Consider the following 23811-nt stretch of genomic DNA (forward strand, 5'->3'; position numbering starts at 1 on the left):
GGAAAGGAGTATACAATACCATTAAATACTAGCAAATGAGCTGCTGTCTTTGAAATACAACTAATTTTATTAAGACCCAGTTAACTGGGTTAAGCTAACTCTCAGCTGGTCCCTAGCTTGCTACAGAGTCAAATTTTGGTGTGCAATGCTCAGTAAAGTGGGATCTAAACTATCCCAAGCAATTTCCAGCTTTATTGCACAGTGACAATAGACATCAGATTTAATTAGCAAGACATGAATGCGTTTTCAGAATTTGTAAGTCTTTTATCACTTGCTAGCTGGTAAACAAATAAATTATGCAGTGTGAATTGAAACAAGTCTCTACTTGGAGCTATATAATGTAATTGTTGTAATTTAATTCAGCTCTAATGAGATTAGAGTTTGCGGATGTGTAATCCAGTATTTTTGTAAAGATACATTACCATACATTTGAACTCCAAAAGCAAGTCTGTTTTATCATATTTGCTGACTTGTCAACACCTTTTCTTGACTCTGCAGAAGTTTAGTGAATGTTTTCCTTACCCTTGTTCCCTCAATTTGATCCTCATGACCTTCAAAAGACATGAGATCAGGAGCTTCTTACCTTACACTTTTTCTGACAAAAACAGCAAAAAGAGCTGAGAAAGCAGAATGGCAGTGGGACATCTGGATGGCTTTGAAGTTCCTACTAGATGAAGTTGTATCTTTTGATACTTAAATCCTTCTAAGAATGTACATCTCTCCCCAAGTGAGTGGTGACTCAGATTCCCTTCTTCTCCTTTAGATGAGTAGAACATGCCCTGCAGTTCTTTAAGGCAGATGGTAAAACTGTAGCATATCCTTCAGTACTCAGGAGCAAAACTCAAGGGCACATCACCCAGAGGACTAAGATATATATGGCAAAAAGCAGCTAAAAGGGGCACACTTCAATTCTTATTAACCATGACAGCCACCACCACATATGGACATTGCAACTGAAAAAACAAAAACAAAAAAAAAAAAAAAAAAAAACCCAACAATAAATATTTGTAAAAATAAGAAAAAAAAATTTCCCCTTCAGTTTTATAATTTCTAGGGAAAATTTAAAGACACTTACAGAATTGGAAGTTTTGGGAGAAAAAAGTAGAACCAAAGGCCATCTTTGATAATAACCTTCTCTAACTCAGTTTGGAAGCAGAAGTACTGTCTTTAGACTTCATTGATACTCAAAGTCAACTTTTCAGCCTCTTTCTGTGTGAGCTATACCACAGGATTTATAGTATACCAGTGCAGTTGCTGGATTAAAGCATCTGAAAGATCAGACCCAAATATTTTTGATTAAGCCTAGAAGACACTTCATTTAAACCTCTGCTTGTTAATTTTATTGCAGTGATTTTGCCCCCATGTATTGAAGTAACAGAATTTGGTGCCACAGGAGGCCTGGAGAGGCAGTGAAATACCCATCCATGAAGATTTTAATAATTCAGCTGGACTCAGCCCTGAGCAACCTGATGTCCTTACTCTGTTTTGTGCTAGTCCAGATAACTGCTAAGGTCCCTTTTGGTGGAAGTCATGCTATAACTGTAGGTCTCTAGAATATCCCATTATCCCAGTTGGTCAGTCATTCTGAAGGAATTGCATGACCACTATTCCAAACAAGTCCCTAAGCCCTTCCCATACAAGAGGGGCAGAGGGAACTTAGCAAAATATCCAGCAACTCACAGGACAAAGAGGGTGGTGAGGGTGAAGGGAAGAAAACCCTCATCAGGCTGCAGTTCAATGTGAAGCTATAGTATTAGTTTTGAGTGCATTTCAGGAAAGTGCTTTATTATCAGCAGAGGAACAATGGAAGTAAGTTAATATAAATATTGCTTGCAAATATTTTGATAATCAAATTGTATCTTTATTTATGGCAATACCAGAAACATTTAACATTTTGTTCACAGAAGCATATTTAATAAGGAATTTTCTTTCCTTGAAAAACTGTACTGGAATTTCTACTATGTCTGTTTAATCAGTTCCTCAGAAAAACAAAATAAGGAGCGGCTTTACAGTGCTCATTATGGAGATTGCTGCTGTAGTACAATGTTATCCTTAAAATGCAATAAATGTAATGCTTCCTGTCCTTGCAAGTGTAACATCAAGAAATGAGCCACGTGCTTAAAACCCATATCCAGATTTCTGCAGAGTCAAAAGTTTCAATTGGACGCAAACTTTGGCTAACATGAGATAGTAACTAATAGCAACAAAGAATGGTTTCTGGCTTCTGCCTGGTTGCTTGCTCAAATCTGGATCCCAACTGGATTAACACTGCCTGTGCCTGAACAAAGAAGCTGCTGCCCATCGGCCACCATGACACAAGGTCTGGATCTGCAGCTCAGTCCAAGGCAGGCGTCACACGGAATGTTGCAGCTCCCTTCCAGGAATGGAGACACCGCATGTCAGTCTCTTCAGCTTGATCTCAAGCTGTAGTCGAGGTGCAGTCGATGCACACACAGATCTGTAAGCAAGGAGGTGCTGCTGACTACTGAAATGTAGGCCCAGAAGGCACCGAGTCAGAGGGAAATTAACATCCAGGTTAATTTAAGTCAAGCTCAGATGAAGAACAAGATTCTTAACTACAAGAACATGAGACTCTGATCTAACACAGAAACTTACTCAGATATGAAGAGAGCCTGATTTATAGCTCAAAGACAATCCCCTCTTTCCTTAGGGGCCCAAGGAAACTTTTATTAACTCTAGAAGGAAGAGAAATATCCCTTACACTTCTCACTTTATATAGAAGGAAGCAGAAACAGGCCTTTAAGCCCTCTTCTGAGTTTCCATTTACTTTGGGTATTGCAGCCTTGGCTGTTGCCCAGATTATGCTTGTTCAGTAGAAACAAAGCCACTGTTGGTCCTACAATGTGAATGGCTTGTCAGAAAGAGCTGTTTTGGAGCTGTCTTGCTTAAGATAACATCCTTCTCAGTTTACAGGTGGGAGTCAGGACACAATCCTTAGGGGTTTCATCTGGCCAGACAACCAAGCCTCTGTGGAAAGCAGCAAGCCATGGCTTTTAGTCAGGTGGAGAACAGCTTTAAATAGGAAGAAAAACATAAAATATGTTTTATTTTCTGTGTATGTGCATTGATGCTGTTGTCAGCCTTTAGTAGGTTCAAATTTTTAAAGAAAATACTCAGAGATTTCAAACTGTCTAATATTGGACTGCATAGGAGAAAAAAGTCACTATCCTTATCTAGATGAAGTATTGCTACAGAGGGTTTACTGAATGAATTGAAGACTCCTATTCATTAAGTTACTCAGGCACATGCCTAATTAGAGAGAAAGCTTGGTTTGTGGTTAAGGTGCTGAAACTGGGGCTCAGGGTGCTTTGTCTCACTTCCTTCCCTCTACCACAGGTTGGCTTATCTGCAAACCTGAGAAAACTAGAGTAATACGTTTTCCACACCTGACTTCCCTATTCAATAGTTCAGTTGTTTGGTTTTTTTTTTAAAAAAAAAAAAAAGTAAGGCATCTCAAAAAGGACTAGTCCTTAGAAAGCAATTTATGAGTTTTAAGGGAATGTTAAATAAATAATGGGGATTACACAGCTGATGGACACAGGCAGAATTGTATGAGCACAAGTAGCTTCTTTGTTTTTCCATTTTCATTAGCTGCTAAGTGTCCTAAGCCGTCTCTAGATTGAAATCCAGTTTTTGCTAACTGATCTTCCTGAACTGTGATATCAGTAACTTACATGATCACTATTTTATCTCTTGACAATTGCCCCTCAGATTCTGAAGCATCATACCCCACAATGTGACAGGTCTGCAAAACTCTAAAGCACGAAACCTTAATCCAATTTGCAGAAACCATTTCAGTATAAGATCTAGAACTATCCTGATCTATGACAGTCTAACTATTAGGGGATTTCCATTGTGACATAAAATTGTAATGCAGAGATTGTGAAACAGGCTGGCTTGTGCAGACTTAGGAAAAGTGAGGAAGTGTTTGTCACAGCATCATATACACAGGTCAAATAAAGTCACATATGGTGCAGATCATTCAGGGCTTTAGCCTCATGTCACTAACTCTCCACCTTTACAAGCACAAGCTCCTAACCCTGAGTGCACACAATTCCTGAGAGCTCATAGTATAATCATATACAATACTACTTTATCGTTATGTTCCCTTTAATTCTCTGCTGGACCAGTCTGCTGTATGATTTAATCATTCTATGTTCATGTTAGCATCTCAGCTTTTTAAGATGTTTTTTTCTATGAATGTTTGCCTTACTGATTTTAACAGACATTTAGAATAGAGAGAACAACACTGAAGTGACTAAGGTCACTCATGTCATCCATGTACGTTTTCCATTGAAAAGATTTTGAACAAAGCTAGTATTGAACCAGAGTTAGAACACTTGAATTCAAAGTGCACACATTGGAAAGGTTCCTGTCTGCCTGGGAAAGCCTGGGGGAGTTCAAAAAGCATGCACTCAGTGTTGCCTTGGCATTATCCTCCTCACTTGTATTTAAAGTTAAGTATGTGTACTACAGAGAATCAACCACTGTCAAAAAAACCTGCCTATACCCTACAATTCTTACAGTTCTATCACTTGTGTAATTCAGTCTTCAGCAAATGAAGTTTCATTCCCAGACATTTCTTTACAGGAGCCAGTCGCACCAACAAGGTGACATGAGCAATACAGGAAAAAATACATTTTTAAATATGTTTAATCTAATTTAGGGAGGGTCCCAAATGACTATAACCATACAACACTTGAATAAGATTTTGTGATGGCTTTTGTATTGCATTTAAAAATAAACAAAAAATCTGAACCAGAAACATGTTGGGGCCTCAATTTCCAGTGCATAGCTGCATGATAGCATCAAAGGCTCCTTCTCCAGTAAAAGAGAACTGAAGCAGAGCCTCTTTCAGTAAAAATAGCATCACCAGAAACTGAAGTTCACTTTGCACTGAGTTTTCTCACTTCTGCTTTATGGCCTGTTTAGCTGGGAGAGTAATGTCTTCTCACATCTACCATCTATCTGTGTATGAAGTTACTTTATAATAATGAACACTGGTCGTCGTGAGTCTCTGCCAGTGGAGGGTTTATTGCATTTATTCCATGTTAGATAATTTAAGAGTCACCAAAAAAACTTCCAAGTTTATGTTTTAACTAATGACTTCCCTAATGTTTCATATCCAGATACTTTTGTATAGTTTTCTAACACACTCATTGCATGAGCTTACTTTCTTTAAAACCATGTCATAAAGTAATGCTAAAGTTAAAAATTTCTACCCATGAAGTAACTGCCAAAATCTGATCCCTATATTTCAAAGGCTAGCAAATAGGACAAACAGTAAGAAACAAAGTTGGATGATTAATGAGATAAATGAAAAATAACTAGCATACATTTTTGTATCAGATAAGAAGCCTTCTCATTCAGAAGCAGAAAATGTAATGATGGTCATATTTAGGATTTAAACAGCTTGGTTAATGCATACAGGAAATTGTCCATTTGAGATGAAAACAAAGAGAAAAAAAAAAACATCTACTGCTCCCCTAAGTACAGGCAGGTCTAGACTTCTGCATTGCTGTTCTTGCAGGTGGAAATTATTATTCTTGCATTCATGTGCATATAGTTTTAGTCTGATTTGGTGAGAAACATTGAAATAAGTCAAAATTTGAAAAACAACCACATACTCATTAAAAACATCCCTCTGCTTCTGCTTGCTTGCAGATTGTTTTTTACTTACCACCCAGCCTTTGCCTGCTTGGTTTATGCCTGTATGGTTCACTTACAGGTTACACAGCAGTGTTTAATACTGTAAGAGGAGACACCAAACACTTTCCTCTGCCCATAACAACATTTGCATCCTTAGGAGCAAAACAGAAAGCAAATCAGACGAAGAGGTAGAACACGCTATTTTCACTGGGAGGGGTAAACCTAGGGCTCCTTTCATCTGATCAAAAGCTGCTTTCTTTTCCATTTTCTGTTCCAAGATCCCAAATGAAGCAAGTAGCCAGCCCTCTATTGCATATCATGGCTTGGTAGACAGCATCAGCTGGCAAAACTTTCTGTCTGAGTCTGAGATTATGGTGGGTCTTTGCACATACACACATCCCTACTCTGGATAGTCACATTATTTGCAGATATAGTAAGAGCCCAGAGAGAATTGCACACTCCTTTATTTCTACTTAATAGAAAAATAAAGCAAAGGATTTCAATGATTGACTCCCACCCTTCCCTTCAAAGTGCTTTGCAAACATGTGAAAAAAGAAAAGCTTGGTTTCTTTTTGAAAGAAAAAGGAAATGAAGGTCAAAGGGAGCATAAAATCAGCCCTAAGTGGGAAGGGCATTCATTAGCTTTCTCAAAAAGAGCCAAAAATAAAAAGCAGCAACTACTTACTAGATGCAAGAGAAACAGCAACAGCCTGTACCTTCCAAAAGAGCCTTATCCAGGCTTATCGAGAATGTAAAACGTCTCCTGAAAAAAAAGGCATGCTGGGGAAGGCTCCTATTTCAAAGAGGCCAGAGCAAAAAAAAGTTGCAGCAAAGCAACCAAGGTTCAGCTGTAGATAATTTTGGGCAAGAGGGAAGAGATTGCCCTTCACCAGATGGCCACATATAAAGTAGTACAAAGGAAGGGGGTAGGAAAAGGGAAAAAAAAAAAAAAAAAAAAAAAAAAAAAAAAAAAAAAAAAGAAGAAGAATTGGAATTAGATTTTTTTTTTCCTATTAAGTCTTGGTCTAAAATAAAATGTAGGCCATTCTGATACCTGTGTTTTTTCCTCCAGGTGGTAACTGACATTTTGGGGTTAACCTCCACATGAAAAGGAAGAAAATCAGAGAAAATTATTGTTTCCCAGCTACTTCTGAGGATTTTGTTATTTCATATTTTGAAAAACAAACATGTGTATTTTAGCCTTTGTTCTGCTAATTCACCTTGTAAAAATCTGACTTCCAGTGGGTTTGCATATGTGTTCAAATAACACTCACTTCTCCATTTTACTCTCAAGTTTTGCACTTAATGAGGTGCAGGCAACTGCTTGCAACTGTATTATGTACTCTGGGATGTGGGGTGGCAGCAAAGAATATTAGAGGATTACCATCCTTGAAAAAACACTCTATCCTGTCCTAGACTAGCCTATCAATTTTTCTCAACATAAAGGCAGAAATCTAATATAGTAAATGGAGAAGGAAGGAAAAAACTTATTAGTATTCTGACTTGGTATTTTCCCAAAGGAAATTCTGACTATCAGGTACTCTACTGAATCTTATAATGCAATTTGCTTGCCATTGGAAGCTGTCCATTGGTGAAAATTAAATAAATATGATATATAGGAACAAAGTTGTTCTCTACTGGCATAATAACTAATTTTAAACATCTCAGATAGAAAGGTAGATCAAACACAGAAGCCTTGTGTCTGGTACCATAGGTGGCTGCCTGTTTTACTGATTATATAACTTGTATCATGTGGCAGTCACGGAATAAGAACTTACTTGGGAATATAGTTGAAAAATGAAACAGCATAGTCATGACAGCATCGATTTCTCTACCTAAGTAATAAGGCAAATCTAGAAAAAATAAGGTTGGTTGATTTACTTAAAATAGACATTCCTGCCAATTTTCAATGTGCTGTCAAATATAATCATATTAACTAAACCTTAAAAACCCCAAACAGCCTGATTTATTCTTTCTTCAATGTATATGTTTTTTGGTATTTGAATCTAACAACATCAAAAACTAGATTTTTGGGAGCCAGTTAGCTTGTCTTAACAAGTTATGGTAAGGTCAATCTCTTACAATAAATCTAATTATTACACAGTTACTTTTTTTATATATACAGTTTTTACCTTTATGCTATAAGATGGAAAGGATAGTGGGATAATGCTCTTATTATTGAATTTCCTGGTGATAGTCATTCTTCCTTCCTCAGAGTGGGGGAGAGCATTGTGAGGGAAGGAGAGGATGGATGTTTTTCAGTTGGTGCTTGTAGGACCTATTTAATCTGCATAATTAGAAAATGGGAAAGTTGTCTATGACGCTGATGCTGACTTCACTTCTAGGTCTTTTAGAGCTCGTTTAAAGTATGGTAATGAGAAAAACATTTTACCTTTGGGCAGCAATCTAATTTGTCAGGAAATTCCTCTTGCTATGATGAGTGGATGAGGAAAATTTGGAATAATATGATCCAGATGTTAAAGCTCCTATTTAGCAGCAATGCAGATGTATTACTTTATGGTATTGTCCAGATGGTGACCTTCCAGTATTAATAATAAATCAATACTGGGGTTTGCATCTATATGACTTGATTCCTATCTTTGCTCTCATTTACATGACTAAATACTCATGCATTTCATGTAGAGGCTAATAGTATTAAAATTAACAATTTGGAAGACATAAAAATCAATAAAGAAAATTGAAGCAATTACTGAAAGTAATATATATCAATTGATCTGATAACTGCCATCACCCAAGAAAAGGTTGTGCTACCATTTTTTAATTAATTAGCATTTAATTATCCAGCTAACATGATAACAAAATTCCATTACAATTTTGTATTAGAAAGTAGCCAATTTACTGAATATGTGTACTCAAGCAGTTTTGGCTTTACCACTTAAATTCAAACTTAACTTTACTGGAAAACAAAAACAAGCAACCCACAGTTCATAAGCACAGCAGAGAGGGCTCGTGTTGGACAGCAGCCAGGCAGGCAGGCAACAGGAAACCTTTGACAGCCTCTGGTGAAGGCTGGGAAACATCAGGATCTGCAGTCAGGGATGGGTAGAGGACTCTCACCTGTAGCATGTCAGAAGGGCATGGAAGGAGCTCTGTCACTTTTATGGTCACAGGCAGCAGACTGAGCCCTCCTACAGTCAGGGCTGCAGGGTGGAGAAAGGCCTAACACTGATGTGATCGAGTGATGCTCTGTTGTTATCTCCTACAGGTGTTTCTATCTCCTAATTTATTTAAACTTGAATTGTAAAACACCAGTTTGTTCAAGGGTTCCATGCTATCTGGGGCTTGGGGAAATTATTTTTAAGGGTTTCCCTTTTTTTCTTAGGGAAGAAGAATTGAGTCCTCCTACAGCTGAAATCTGTGGCAAAACAGTTTGAAGTTTCTGAAGTAATGTGTAGCACACATTCCTTCAGAATTCTACTATTTGGATTAAGGCAAGAGATTCATCTTCCACAGAAATATCCTTTTACTCTAGGTGAATTGTACTTTTTGTTTTCTTTTAAAGAATCCCCCTGCACCAAATGAAACATAAAATTTAAATCTGTCTCCACTCAGTTTTGGGGGATTTTATTTTTAGCAACATTTCTGTAAGGATCCTGGAGTTAACTCTACAAACACATACTCAAGTCAGTCTTGCTTTATCCTGGCCATCATCAGGTTTCCACAATCCCAAATCCATGGTTTATTAACATGACTACAGAGAAAACTGACATTACAGGGCTTTTAACTCTTCAGTGGGTATCAAATATGAGCTGATTGGAAAAGGACATATATGTGCTTATTGGAAAAGAAATAGAATATTTCATCACTGTGGGCAGCTCAAGCTAATATATGTATTGAGTTTGATGAAATCTCATTTAGGAAAAGCATTTAAAATTTTAAGACACAGCACTCTGTGCTGAAGAAAGAGGTTTTAGGAAAAGCCGACATGAGTGTGGTTATGTACCCCAGCACCCCCCAGAACAGCGTAGCCAAACGTGTCTATCTGAAAGTTCCTAAGAGCAGCTCTAAGGATTAAAGGGCAAAGTGCCTCCACTGATTCCAGAAAACTTGCTCCCAAAGCTTTAACCTTGTGGTCACCATACCTAATTTGAGTTCTAAAACAAACTTTAATGTTTCTTCCAGTAAAAATAAATCTACCAATAGACAATTTAGATTCTAAGCATATGATATGAGGGAGGTCTGATGAGTTGTATCTCATTATTATAACCAATTACTACATTGGATTTACTGATTATTTACAGGGTGCAAGGCAGTCTAACATTCTAGAGTCAAAGGCACTGCTGGGTCAGATACCGTACAAGTAACATTTTATGGCTAATTTTTAGAGTTTGACAGTGTGTTAATCAAACCTGAGCACACACAATGGAAACGTGGGATGTCATTAATTTGAAATGACTGTCTCAATTTTGCCAACAGCCCCACTGCAGCTTATGTGTGTTGTTTCTCTTTATTTCACCATCAACCTTTGCTGGTGAAAAACCCTGTCCATGTGAGGAATGCTCACAGTTATTACTATTACATCACTTTCAGAGCAAACTCTCTTGGGAAGAACATCACAGGATGTCCCACTTTTGTTGTTTTTTAGATTTTTGGGGCTTTTTTAAGATAAATTTCATAGATGGTATAGTGACTTGGCTATGTCTAACTTACCTCAGTTATTTTCTACCTCTTCTAGTCCTGTTCTGTCCTTTGTTTCCCTCCTTCACAATTCCAAACTTCACAATTCCAAATGTAAGCTTTAATTATGTTAGCAATCTGTTCACAATTACAATTTTTTTTGAAGATTGAAGCAAAACAAACTGGGTTTGATGTGGTTTCATTCCTGTACTTTCTCCTATATTGTACATTTTTATTCACCTTTAAGTAAGAGAGAAATACAGAAATGTAAAACTTGTTGAATTTATATAAATACTTCAGTGGAAGCTACACATGCATCATTCTGTGCCACTCCACAAAATACTCAAGGTCTTGAGCAGTCTTTCTTTTTTTTTCTATTTCTATGTTAGTGTACAAATTGCTCCTCACAATCCATAAATACAATTGGGATTGACGGTTAATGTTTATTGTGTTTGGATTTAATTAATTCTTTAGGTAAGTAACTTCAGGTAAAATTGGGATTGGCAATAGTTATGATTTTCTATTTGATAGATTTTGCTTTGTATGCAGAGAAATTGCTCTAGGCTGCTGTCCTCACCAGCCACTTCTGCATATGAAACCCCTTTTGCATTGTGGAGATGTAGGTCCTCCTGCTTCTTGAGGGTTTTTTTATTGCATAGCTGACCTGAAGTTTGATATTAAATCTATTTACAACTTGTGTTTGTGGTGTGAAGAGAGCAGGAGAAAACCCTTCACCTTTGTACAGCCACTATGTTCAATTATTTAATCCCCTAACTTCTGAGTTAGTCCTCAGTCCTCCATTTATGCACCCAAAGGTGATGAGACATCAAAAGTCTTGACATAATGGATAAAAACAAATAAGTACATTCATATAAAACTACACTGGGATTCTTTCTGATGATCATGATTTCCTACTCTACCACACTTAATGTTGCTTGCCAATCTTCTCCATTTTTCACTATTGTCAAAGATTTTTACTCCAGTGAGCTACTGCTTCCTTCAAACTGTGAGCTAATTTTCATTTTGTTTCGCAGCAGCAGGCACCCTAACACTTTAAGTATGAATATGCTTGACAGCCACCAATGCTGAGAGTAGGTTATGAACTACTTTTAGAGCCACAGCTACTTAGCTTTGCTGCAGGTAGGTCAAGCTGACACATTTTCTTTTAGAAAGAGACTTTAGTTAGTTTTACTATACAGAACAATTTGATTCATTTCATTGTTTTGCAGAAGCAACAAAATCAGCCAAATCTCAATAAGGTGTAACATGCCAAAGAAATGTTACGTTTCTGTAGGTGAAAGAATCCACTGAATATAAATTCCACAGAGCAAAATATTTGCTAAAATGCAGCAAGTGGTATTTAATCCCCTACTCCCAAACATCACAGCCCAATAGAGTCTGCAAAAATGTTGATGTCCCCTGTTAACTCTCTGAGACTGTATTATGTGTAACAGGTCTTGGGAGACTGAAACCTGGCTACAAAACATCATGAAACTGGAGCTTCTCAACATTAAAAAGGACTTGTCATTTCTGCTGCTACAGGACACAAAGTAAAAGCCTTTAAATAAGAACTGACAAATTTTGTACCTGTGTCTTAAAAATACACTGGTGAGGGAATTTAGCTAAAGTTAAAGAAAACTCTTCAACAGAATAAAACTGAACAGCATTGATAACACAGGACTGCTAAGTTTCTGCCAAGAATTTTCCATCAGAGCTATGTACTTGTAGATTAATCAACTGCACAATGTATGGGCAATAGTTCTGAGACTTAAAGGAACAGATGATTAAAGGAACAGGGACTGCAATATCTGCAACCCCTTCAAGAAGTGTTGGACTTACATCAGATGTATTATGAGGTTGATCTACTTGAGGAATCCCTGGAATTTCTGGTCAGACAGCAGCTCAAGCTGGGTCCAGCACAGTAGCTCTGAGTGGGATGCAGAAATTCTGGACAAACATAAAGAAAATTCTACCCAGGTAAAATTTCTAGGTGCATTAAGAACTTCTGGTGCTTGGTGAAGAATAGACTGACACGAGTAATCTCTCATGGTCATATGACAGAAAGGTCTGATGACTCTGTGGATTTTGCCATGACACTACTTTTTTATGTACTGTACTATGGGAGTGATGGGAAGAGACTTTGTGGAATTTTGTCCTGCCTACATGACTTCCACCCCCAATACCACTGGCAAGGACCAGAAGTGAGCTCTTGAGTCTCTTTTGTCCCTGGGTTCATGAGAATAAGGTCTACTGGATACTGCTGCAGTAAACTAACTTCCCTTTTCCTTGAGAAGAGCTGTTCTTTTGCCACAGACAAATGATTGAACTCCCTCATCAATCTTATGATTAGGAGAGCACTCAATGCAGTAGCCACTGACATACACCAGGCCTTTGAGGATTTGGGGTTTCCAACAAGAAATGACACAATTTTCCTAATGGCCATAAGAAGGCAAGTTTCTTCCTTCCCCAAAGTCTGTGAAAGACTCTTCTTGTCCTTTCCTTTTTATAGCTCCTATCTGCCCCTTTCAAATAAGGGAATTATGCTGACATAATCACCTTACATCCAGTTACTTAACATCAAGCAGATGGTTGCTAAAATTCTTGCATCAGCAATAAGATTTTAATTATTCTTTGGTAACTGTGAATCCTGGCACTAGTAAACCTAGACAACTGTAGCCATTTTCATGCTGTCCTTATCTCTGATGGCAGCTGAAATGTGCTTATGCATCCTTGACACTAAGCAAATATTTGGCTTCTTTATTTCCTGTAAATTTGATCTCGACAGTTTTACAACATCAGTGGCATACCAACAAGGAATTTGTCCAATGGCATCTGTGCAGTCTGTGTAAAGAAAATCCTCATGGATATAAAAAAAGAAGGGATCATTGAAAATACCTAACAGCTGTCCTATAATCATGGACATCCTTTCCATGTAATTATGAAACCGTTGTTTTCTCCTCTTTTATGCTGTATTAAAAAAATAATGATGACAATAAATACCAAGAAAAAGAAGGAACCAAAACCACATTCAGAAACAACATTGTGCAGAGGTAAAAATAGGAACACAAACTATTTTTCAGTTCTGTAACACTAGCTGAGGCCATGCAGATTTCTGGCTGACAAACTGATGCAGGAGTGGCTATAATCCTATCACGGTCAAGGTTAAAATCCACCATGCAGGTATTTGGTGTGCAGCCTTTGTGGGTGTGCCTGGCAGGACATTAGACCAGGCATGCTGACCCAGGTCTGCTAATTCAGGCTCCACTCCTGTGTATTGCAGAGGATTTCCTCCAGCTGTTCCTGGGGCTGTTTGCCAAGTAGTTTTAAGGCAGATATGGAACCCTTCTCAACCAATGTCCTGTACCCTAGAGCTTGACAGAAGAGCCAGTGACCCAGGGATACCAAACAACTCCACACCTTGCATTTCAGAAACTCAAAATGAAAAGTATTGAATATGTATTGGAACAATGTTACTAATCACCCACTTCTGCACTTCATAAAAGTATCCTGGCTCCCTGTGAGCTGGAAAATATGAATATCAGTCTGGATGTTCAGAACCTTGGATTGAGCTTTACAGTAACTCCAAATAGTCCAAATGTATTAAGCGATTTGAAACTGCTTGGTTATAAAACCAGGCAGTGTCCACACTCAGTTTTTAAAATTATCTGCTGATGGTTTGGCCAGGTTTGCAGATGTAAGCACTGCAGGTTTTTTGCATTTGAAAGATGCTTTAACAATACACCTGATAGTGGGTTTCATGAATCCTTCATCCACAGCCAGTGCATTGTTGAAAAGAACAAAACTCGCCCAGACTGCCCTAAAAAAGCTGATTTGAAGGGGTTGTTAAGCAACCCAAACCCTCTGTGTAATGAGTGTGCTTTTCATCTGGGTTTTCTAAACCATAGCCTGATTGCTTACTAATTCTTGTTTTGATCTGCAGCAGAGGGATGAGATGGCCACATTAAATGAATGGAAAACCTGTTATTATTAAGGAAAAATTATATTTAGGGAAGATGATAGTTCTGTTTGCCTTTACCTTATCTAAGACCCCGAACAAGCTAGAAAAAGTACATATATATTTTCCTTCTTGATTTCAAGACATCCAGAATTAATTTTTATGAGAGGAACATTATAGATCACAATTTTAGAAAGACCTTACAATGCATTTTGTTCTTTAACAGATTTTTTTAAAAAAAATTATGTAATGCACTTCCAGAACAAGCTATCTTTTCCCTTTTAGTAGATAAGAAACAAGCTTTTTCCTTTAGCAAGTAAAAAAATAGTTTAAGATCTGCTGCTGTATCTGTAGAAAACTGCTTGAGTTTTGCAAGCAAGGTTTGGCTTATTTTCTTGGAGCCTATTTTAACCATAGGATATTTAATTTTAACCTTACCTCTAAAAAAAATAAAAAAAAAAAAGAATAAAAAAAAAAGAAGAAAGAAAGAAAGAAAATTAAGAGCATTAAGAAAATTTAACCCAATACTGTATCTTTTATTCTGACTAAGAAAAATACCAAGATTTACCTATTGTTGCAGATATTCTCTCCAGTTTCCTTATGAACAGATTGCATGGGAACACTCAAATATTTTATGACAACTTCTGGACTGTCTCTGCTGTCTGGTGGTTTGGCAGTCAATTGTTACAGGCATCATTCAAGGCATTACTTGCTCACTGGTTCTAGAATAGGGTGCAGATTATTGGTGAGAATTCAAAGTGTTGGACATTTACCACCCTACAATAATATGCATATTCTGTACTTAATTTTACAAGACTAGAAAAAGTAGCAATGGGTGGAATTGTGGTATGATAGAAACACTTTTGCCTCTTTTTGCAGTACAGCGAGGCTATGCAGCTTGCTATGAAAACATATTATATTTTCTCAAAGTAAGAATTAAAATAAATTGATGGTTTTAATGGGAAGCTCATGCTAGGAAAAAAAAATAGATTTCCTAGAATGAAAAAATACATAGCAGAAGTAGCTTCTGAATTCAGATTAAACATGATCAGTATTTTAAGGATCTCTACATTGTTATTAGAAATCAGAGATACACTTGCTTATATTATATTATATTATATTATATTATAGTATAGTATAGTATAGTATAGTATAGTATAGTATATTATAGTATATTATATTATAGTATATTATATTATATTTATTATTATGTTAATATATATAAGAATAAAGCAGATGTTGTATGAAGCCATCTATAGGTGAAAATAAGGTCTAGATGCTAAGAATGGGAAATGATGTGCTTAAGAAAAAAGCAAAGTAAATGAAAGAAAGAGCAAATCTTGAATAAATAGAAAGAAGGTGGCTTTTTTTAGCTTAGATAAAGTAACAAAGTTAATAATTCTTATTATGTGTTATGCCTGCATTAATAAATGCAAAAATACATATAAACAAACTGTTAATTTTCAATGTGCTGTCAAAGTTGCCTGCTTGTGGGTGTACACCTGTGGAAGCAGGTATATCCTCAGCTCTCTCAATGACTAGCAAATAGCAGGGATAGTTTGCTCTCACTGACATTTTGGCTGTGCAGAGGAGTGTCTAAAAGAAGTAACACAACAAGTAACCAGAAGTGAGAGGAAACTTCCAATGCAATCAACTCAGTTACAGTGAGGTGTTTGAACAGGGTTTTTGTACCACATTAGATGCCCAAGATCAAAACAGTAATAAAAACACTAATTTGGACATGGTCTCATCACAGGTACAGCCAAATGTCGTAGGTGATTCCATTTGAAAGTTTTTAAGACCTACTTCAGTATGTGCCTGGAAATGGCTGTGCCTAAGTCCTGAACTGATCCAGAAGTTCATGGTCCTTCTGGCCTACCAGAATCAAGCTATTAGAGTTCACCCAAAATTTTCTGTGGCTGCAAGGAAAATATCACAAAGACATCCCTTTCTTTTTACATCAGCTCTGAAGGATGAATCTGGCGACAGTCTTCCATTTGTTCCATTTTTCCACCAATTAGGACCCTTGTCCCAGTAACCTTCTCGGGAAAACACGACCCCACCTGACAGCAAACACGATGTCCTATGTGGGATGTTCTCCACCCACTCTGGTTTTGTGGACTACATTTACAGAGAGAGTGAAAGGTAGGAAACACTCTTTCCATGACTATGTTAAGGTTGTTAAACAAGGGGACGAACATAGTGTTGGATTCAAGGACAATATATTTGTGTTTCCCACACTGTAGCTGAGAGCAGCTTAAACTCCGCTTGTGCTAGTCAGAAGGGTATTTGAACCCTGTTCTGAAGCATCTATTGCCACATTCAGTACAATGAAATTAGACATAAATCATCTTCCATAGATGTCTTTCATAAAGGAAATTATAGAACCTAAAAGCTACAACAGACAGAAATGCAGTGAGAAAGCATATTTCTACATTAAAACTTGCAGCCATGATTTTCAGGAGATCTGGGAATTAAACTTTCTGTGACAATGAAATACAGAGAATCAGTCCTTAGATCCACTGACTAGGAGAGCTAGGACAAAATTCTTTGCTGAATAAACTGACTTTTATAGCATTTGATGAGAAATAGTTTATACAAAGAATACAGAAAAACCCTTGGCTAGGCAGGTTCTGTCCTGAAACTTTTGCAGAGATGAGGACATATAAACTATATAGCTGTGTATCTATTCAACTTTCATCATTAAATATTTAAATGACACAGCTTTTGCCGATATTGCTGATTAACATGTGCAGATAACTATTGCTGTTTAAACTCAGAAGGCAGCTCAGCACCACAAATCCACTCTCTCTCTCTCCCCTCAGTGAAACCAGAGAGAAAATCTGAAGGGTAAAAGTGAGAAAACCTGGGAGTTCACATTAAGGCAGTTCAACAGGTAAAGTAAAAACTGTGCTCACAAGCAAAGCAGAAGAAGGAACTAATTTCCATCAACATGAAAATGTTTAGCCATTGCCATGAAAGCAGGACTCCATGACACAGAACTTTTAGCTGGGAAGGCAAATATGTTAACTCCAACCATCCCCTCTTTCTTTCACACAACTTTTAGTGCTGATTATATAGTCATGGGCCATGACGAAATGTGTAGGACATCTTTTAGGTCAGCTGGAATCAGCTCTCCTGGATGTGTCCCCTCCCAAATTATAATACAACCCCTGCCTGCTCACAAGCAGGACAGCGTGAGGAATGGAAAATGCTTGTGCATTTGAAAACCTTGATGCTGTGCAAGCACAGTTGAGCAGTAACTAAAGAATCCCTGTGTTATGGACACTCTTTTGGCCACAAATACAAACCACAGCACCACAGAAGGAGCTCTGAACAAAATTGACTGTATTCCAGCCCAAACCTGTACAACTGTTCAGAACAATGGCTAGAAAAAGTAATTATCTCATAGCAACTGTTACAATTTGCAATAGCCCAGCTCTCTGTACATGAGATGAAGATAAGTAATGAGACAATCAGGCAACTGAAACAAATCCAAACTAGATTCACTACATTTTTGTTCCTTAATTTCCGTGTCTATGATCTTAGAGCAATTTTCAAATTAAACCAAAAGATCTGCTGCTGGTCCTCTTCGAGAGGCCACTCCAGGTAAGTCTTTGTGTTCATGATCTTCCGCAGCTTGCAGAATCTCTTGGGAATCGCTTTGCTCTGGATGGGCTCCAGGAGGACAAGAATCGCCGCGTCGTTGTTCTCATCAAATAGGCGGAAATGTGAGAAGTCCAGCTCGTATTTGCACCACTCGCTCTGCACAAAGTGCTCGGACAGCACAAAGAGCGTTTTGTGGCTCTTCTCAATGGAGTCGATGATGTTGTCCACAATCCACTTCCCAGGCACAAAGTCCCGCTTGTGCAGGCAGAGCCGGAAGGGAGGGCAGGCCTGCTCCAGCTCCCGCACCATGGTGTTCTCCACCCAGTCGGAGTCGTTCTCGCTGTAGGAGACAAAAGCGTCGTAGCAGACGTCCTTCGGCGGGGCGCGCTTGGGCTTCCGCTTGGCTTGCAGCCACGCCCACGTCATCCGCAGGTACCAGACCACGTGGTACTTGTAGCCGACGGCCACCAGCAGCAGGATGACCAGGAACACCAGCACGCAGATCAACGACACCACCAGGGACCTGTGGCACTCCAGCAGGGACAGGTGCACAGCGCCAACCTGCGCCCCTCTCACCGCCAGCGGAGAGTCACACACGTACTTGTCCGGCCACCCCACCAGCACCTGGCCTATCCCGGCTTCGTGCTGGACGAAGGAGAGGAACTCGCAGGAGCAGATGAAGTTGTTGTCACTGGCATCCAGCAGCTCCATTCTCCTGAACGACTCAAACTCCTCCTTGGAGAAACTGTTCAGCTTGTTTCTTCTGACGGACAAGGCCACTACGTTTGGAATGGGTGCAGCACCCGGCAGGGCCTTCAGCTGGTTTCTTGTGAGGTACAGCTCTTTCAGAAGTGGGAGCTGCAGTCCAAACTCCTTCAGGTTGTTTCCACTAACATCCAGAACTTCCAGCGTTGCAGGAATGCAGCTTGTTACTTTAGGAATTTGAGTGCTGGACAGATTTAAATATTTCAGGTTTTCTGGCCATTTACACACATCTGGAATCTCACCAAAATTATTTTGGCTAATGTCTAAAACAATTAGGTTTCCTAGATGAGACAAACTTTTACTTGTGATTTCTAAGTCACTCAGTGAATTCTGACTTAAATTTAGAGTTTGTAGGGATGGCCAACCACCCTGACAGGCTGAATGTTCTAAACTCTGGTCTCCAAGCAAATTTGCACTAAGGTCAAGATATTCTAATAACAGAAGATGTTGGGAAATTCTGCATGGTACCAAAAAAACCTTGGTTTCCCGAACTGTGATTCTTGTAAAAAGAGATAGTAGACCTTCCACTGGCTGAAGATCTGTAAACAAGTAAAATTCTTCTATAGATAATTTCTCTATTGTGATAACTTTAAGTGTCTGTGATTGCTTTACTTGAATTTGCATTTTCCATTGTCCGGTTCCCAAGAGTCTACAGTCTACCAGCTCCAGCTCTGCTAATTTTGGCATGTCTTCTAAAATGCTGGCAATCTCAGGCACGGTAGCATCTGTTAGTAAGATCTGTCTAAAAGAAAGCTTCTTTACAAAAGATGAAGACATGACTCTCAATGCTTGCATTTCTGCAGTGATACCAAACGCTATTCTTCTCACTTCCAGCCAAGTGACAGAGTGCAGAAGATCCCTAACAATTTCTGAGAACACAGTAACATTTCTTATGCCTATGATCATGTGATTTATCTCCTTAATTGATTTCAAACTTCCCTCCTCATACTGACTGAGATTGCTGCCATCAATCCACAACCTGTGCAGAAACTCAATGCCCTCAAAGTTCCCTTGCCTTATCACGGAGAGCTGCGGGCTGCCCAGGTGGAGAGAGCTCAGGTTCCTCAGGCTAGAAAAGGGGGAGCTCTGCCCCAGGTCTCTGTAGGAATTGCCTTGAAGGTAGAGGTGCTGGAGTGAAAAAAGGTGCCCAAACCACACAGGGGACAAGTGAGCCAAGCTGTTATTTGATAAGTCCAAGAGCTCCAGTTTTGCCAGGGACTGGAAGGAGTCCTCATCTATGGAGCTGATTTCGTTGGACTGCAGCTGCAGGGCTCTCAGGTTCACAGCCTGCTGCAGGTCCTGGGATTGGATGCGCTTTATCCTGTTGTGGGCCAGGTTTAACACTGTGATTTTGGCCGTGAGCCCAGGGGGAATGAAGGCCAAGCCCATGGAGGAGCAGTTGCAAATCTGACTGGCATCGCATGAAGGACAAGCCTGCTTCAGTGCTTGCTGTTCAGAGAGGTTTGCAGCTAAGACCAAGTAGATGGCCAATGCTTGCCAGGTGGGCGTAGTCATTATATTGCCTAAAATATGAAATACAGTCAGAGCAAATACAAGATGCATATTTTGTTTTGAAGAAGGTACATTTTTAATAAATCTAAAATATCATTTTTACTGTTCTGTCTTGTTGAAGGCACTGTTAAAATATTTTGTTTTAACACAGTTCAGAGTTGAAACAGATTAGTTATTACTCTGATCCTCCTGTTTAGTAAGTAGCCTTCATACTTCAATCTCGCCTCAGGTCTCCTTCTTCTGAATCTGAATATTATTTTGCATATTCATTTTTTACCACAGGGAGTCTCCTCTACAAGTTTCAAGTCTTGGTTACATCAAGAAGAGTCAGCACCTCACACTAAATAGTAACATTCAAGTGTAATACTTACTTCAAGCATATGTCTAATCTCTATTCTGAAAATAGGGCAAAAATGAATGCATTTGTTTCAGTCCTTTCTTCATTTTATCTGCCTTTCCTACTCCAACTGTAAATGTCCTGTGAACAGGGTTAAAAGCTTCCTGCAATATCCAGCTTGTCTTTACTTCCAGTAGTATATCTTCAGTTCCTCTATCCTTCTGAGGAGCTGGAAGAACAATTTTTGAAGCCTAAGAGAGGTCTTTTCCCTTTAAAATCTTTACTGTACATTGAAATATAACCTTTCTTGACAAGGAACAAGGATTAAAGAGCTTTTTTAAAATGTAGTTTTCCCCAACGTGCCACAAAACCTAAGTACCTCAGTAGGTATCTTGCTGAGGGTGGAAAGAGTGAACAATGCCCAAAGGGGTCAATCAGTGAGTTCACAAAATCATTGTGGGCTCTCTATCAGGTAAATCAGGTTAGACTGGCTCCTTGAGAACTGCTTTCTCCCTCAGTCATCCCCCTGAGACTCCGTGCAGAAGACCTACTCTACTCTGAATCCATATTCTGATTTATTTTCAATAGCTGACCCACGTATACAAGTTGATACAGAAAAATCCCACACTTCCAGTTGCATTATTTTTAGTCATAACTGCTTAAGATTATCTGAAAGGGGCAGAATTGACTGAGATGGTTTGGGCATATGGGGAGGGAAGAAAAAATTATGGATAATTTTTTCAGTCATTCCATCTCTTCCCACCTGCAGGACTAGAAACATTTTGACCCCTTGTGTTACTTTCCTTTTATCTCTGTCTGTCTCTGATGTAGACCTTGGATCTTGAAGGATAAGGTTCTCTTCCCTGTCTGTAGATACCCACAGCTGAACTGGTCATCCACCATGTCCTCCAAAGCCAATGGAGAGAAAGAACATCTTTTAGGAACAATTAATTTTGTGTGTCTTGGATACTCAGTGTAAGATGTGATGATTCCAAGAGAAATGATCCTATTGCCTTAAAATGGAGTATCACAGTTCAGATACTCAGATATTTGTCCACATGAATCCCAAACAAAAAACTGTTGTCTGTAGTTTGACTCATCTGCTGTCCAGATAAGGCTCTTTTGCAGGGCTTTTTAGTACCCCAAGAATAACTGGATAATGCAGTGCTGTAGGCTAAAGGAGTAAATCTAGGAGTAGTGTTGCTAGTTTCACTAGCAACAGATTCAGGTGGTATTTTTAAATTTGTCATCAAAATACTTACTTTTAGAAGATGAAACAAACAGGCAACCTGATCAGTCAAAAGCTGTCTATAGGCAGGTTATTTATAGGTGGAAAATTGGCAGCACACAAAGGAACTGGGCAGGAGTTACACAGGAAATTCCTAATGGTTCTCCACCTTACCAGCCTGAAACCATTCAGGGACTTCAGGACTGAACTGCATTTGGTCATTCAGAATGCTTACTTTCCAGGTTTTTTGCTCATCTGTAATCTGAACACTCAGAGGAATCCCATTTCCACCCTCACTCACTTTCATCCATTCTCTTCCCCTTCCAGTTCCTGTCTAATGATCCTGCTTGAGACCCTCACAAGGTCATTTCAGGTCTCACCACACCCACTCAGAAATACTGCCCCAGTCCATGATATCTTTGCCTTATCAAGAAATCACTTCTCCCTGCTGTACTGGGAACTAAAAAGCCACAGTAAGAAAATTAAACTGAAATGCAACTAAAAATATAAACTTGCACAGATGCCCTTATACCATAAGGTGCTGTGATGAACCAGACATGCAAACTGTTTCTGAGTTATGGAAAAAGGGTCCAAGCCATCAGACATGCTCAAGATTATTTTCCCTGGCCCACATGAATAGAAGTATTTGAGGAAATATGCACATATTATCAAACAAAACCATGACTGACAACAGAATGAGGTTCTATAAATGCTCACAAATGGGGAAGGTTAATGTAAGGGCTAAAATAAAGCATGCCAGTAGCGTGCAAATTGATTCTAGCTTGGGGAGCACCAACCCAAATATGGGCTGGTAAATCTGAGCAGTACTGTGGAGCCTGCGGAGGGAGAGCCACTGTTTGGTGAAAAGGTCAAACCACAAGCAGACTGGGGAAAGCTGCTGCTCTGCACCCGGCAGTGCGTGGGCTGCCCATGTCCTAGTTCTCACCTCCAGCACTGCTCTAACAGCGTGTATGCACAGCCACACATCCACACAGCCATGTCTCTGCTTGTTTCTGACACAGAGGATGTGCAGCAGGTCAGAGTTAGGTGAGGACGCAGCTGATGTCCCAAGGCTGTTGTTCAGTAAGCCCTTTCCTGGTCAAATTCCTGAAACCAAGGCACCCCACCTTCACTCCCAGCCTTCCCATGGCAGTCGGCATCAACACCCAGGTGAGATGACATTCAAATAGGATAAAGTACATGCAAGGCACCCTCCCACGAGGAGACTGAGCAGAAATGGCACAGTCTGACCCTATTTGTCTCTTTTTCATTTGCAGTTTTCCTCTCTCCCATTTCTCAGAGAACATTGGTCCCATCAGCATGTCACAGCTCTCCAGGAGAACTTTCCTTTGCTGCTTGCCTGCCATGCATCCCTGCCAGATGCCTGTGATTGCACCTTCCTGCTCTACCTCTGCTGGCAGCCAGAAATCCCTCCCCACCCCATACTCCTGCTCAGCAGCCTTGAGCACCCCAAATCCCCCATGCAGAGGAGGACTGATGGCAAAGATTAGGTTGCCTCTTCTCAGGGCCCCCTATTTGCTTCTTGCTCTGGCATTGCAGCTCCACTGTCTTTCCCTGCATCTCCAGCATTCACCTACCTGAAAACTCACGTCTGTGCCAAAAAGATTCCCAGAGATGCCACCTGCAGCTTCAGTGCTTGCATGCCAGTTAGCCTATGCTGTGTTTCATCTCTCTCTTGCTGATCATTCTTTGCCCAGCTTCCTCTCACGCTGCTGTTTTGTTTCCTCTTCACCTCTCAACCTTGAAAATATAAGTAGGGGAATTCCCACCTGGGTGATCTGATTGGCATAAGAACAGTAATGCTATCAGTAATTTTAAATGTGCCAACACAGAAAAGTCTGGGTCTAGGGTAAGAATGTACTGTGTGAAAACTAAGGCTTCTCCTTCATCTCTCTTTGACCCTCTCTTTGTAATGACTGGCAAAATTTATTTCCTCTCTTACCTCTAGGCACACATTTCTCCTAATTTGTCTTATCAGCGCTCTGTTTTTGTTTTTGGATGATTCACTCCCCACCTACCTGGAGTTCAGCCTTAATTAAACCATGAGCTATATTTATCCAAGAGAGTTAATAGAAA

The 23811-nt window shown here is 39.3% G+C and overlaps 1 protein-coding gene and 1 long non-coding RNA gene across 3 annotated transcripts; both read right to left on the reverse strand.

The window, feature by feature from the left end:
* Positions 1–1839: 1839 nt before the first annotated feature.
* On the reverse strand, positions 1840–6569 carry LOC111927835 (uncharacterized). Of its 2 annotated transcripts, XR_002863777.2 has the most exons (3): positions 6356–6569; positions 5702–5822; positions 1840–3033 (listed from the first exon to the last, which is right to left on the reverse strand). It is a non-coding gene; the product is annotated as an uncharacterized LOC111927835 (long non-coding RNA). The 2 variants fall into 2 exon arrangements; XR_015286869.1 differs by lacking the exon at positions 5702–5822 and having other exon boundaries at positions 6356–6500.
* An 11025-nt stretch (positions 6570–17594) lies between these two features.
* On the reverse strand, positions 17595–23745 carry TLR2 (toll like receptor 2). The gene is made up of 2 exons (XM_023924848.2): positions 23313–23745; positions 17595–20160 (listed from the first exon to the last, which is right to left on the reverse strand). The coding sequence occupies exon 2, from the start codon at positions 20150–20152 to the stop codon at positions 17801–17803; it is 2352 nt and encodes a 783-aa protein (XP_023780616.1). The 5' UTR covers positions 20153–20160; positions 23313–23745; the 3' UTR covers positions 17595–17800.
* Positions 23746–23811: the final 66 nt, after the last annotated feature.

This window comes from Cyanistes caeruleus, chromosome 5 (assembly GCF_971803275.1).
Source record: "Cyanistes caeruleus chromosome 5, bCyaCae1.hap1.1, whole genome shotgun sequence".
NCBI lineage: Eukaryota > Metazoa > Chordata > Aves > Passeriformes > Paridae > Cyanistes > Cyanistes caeruleus.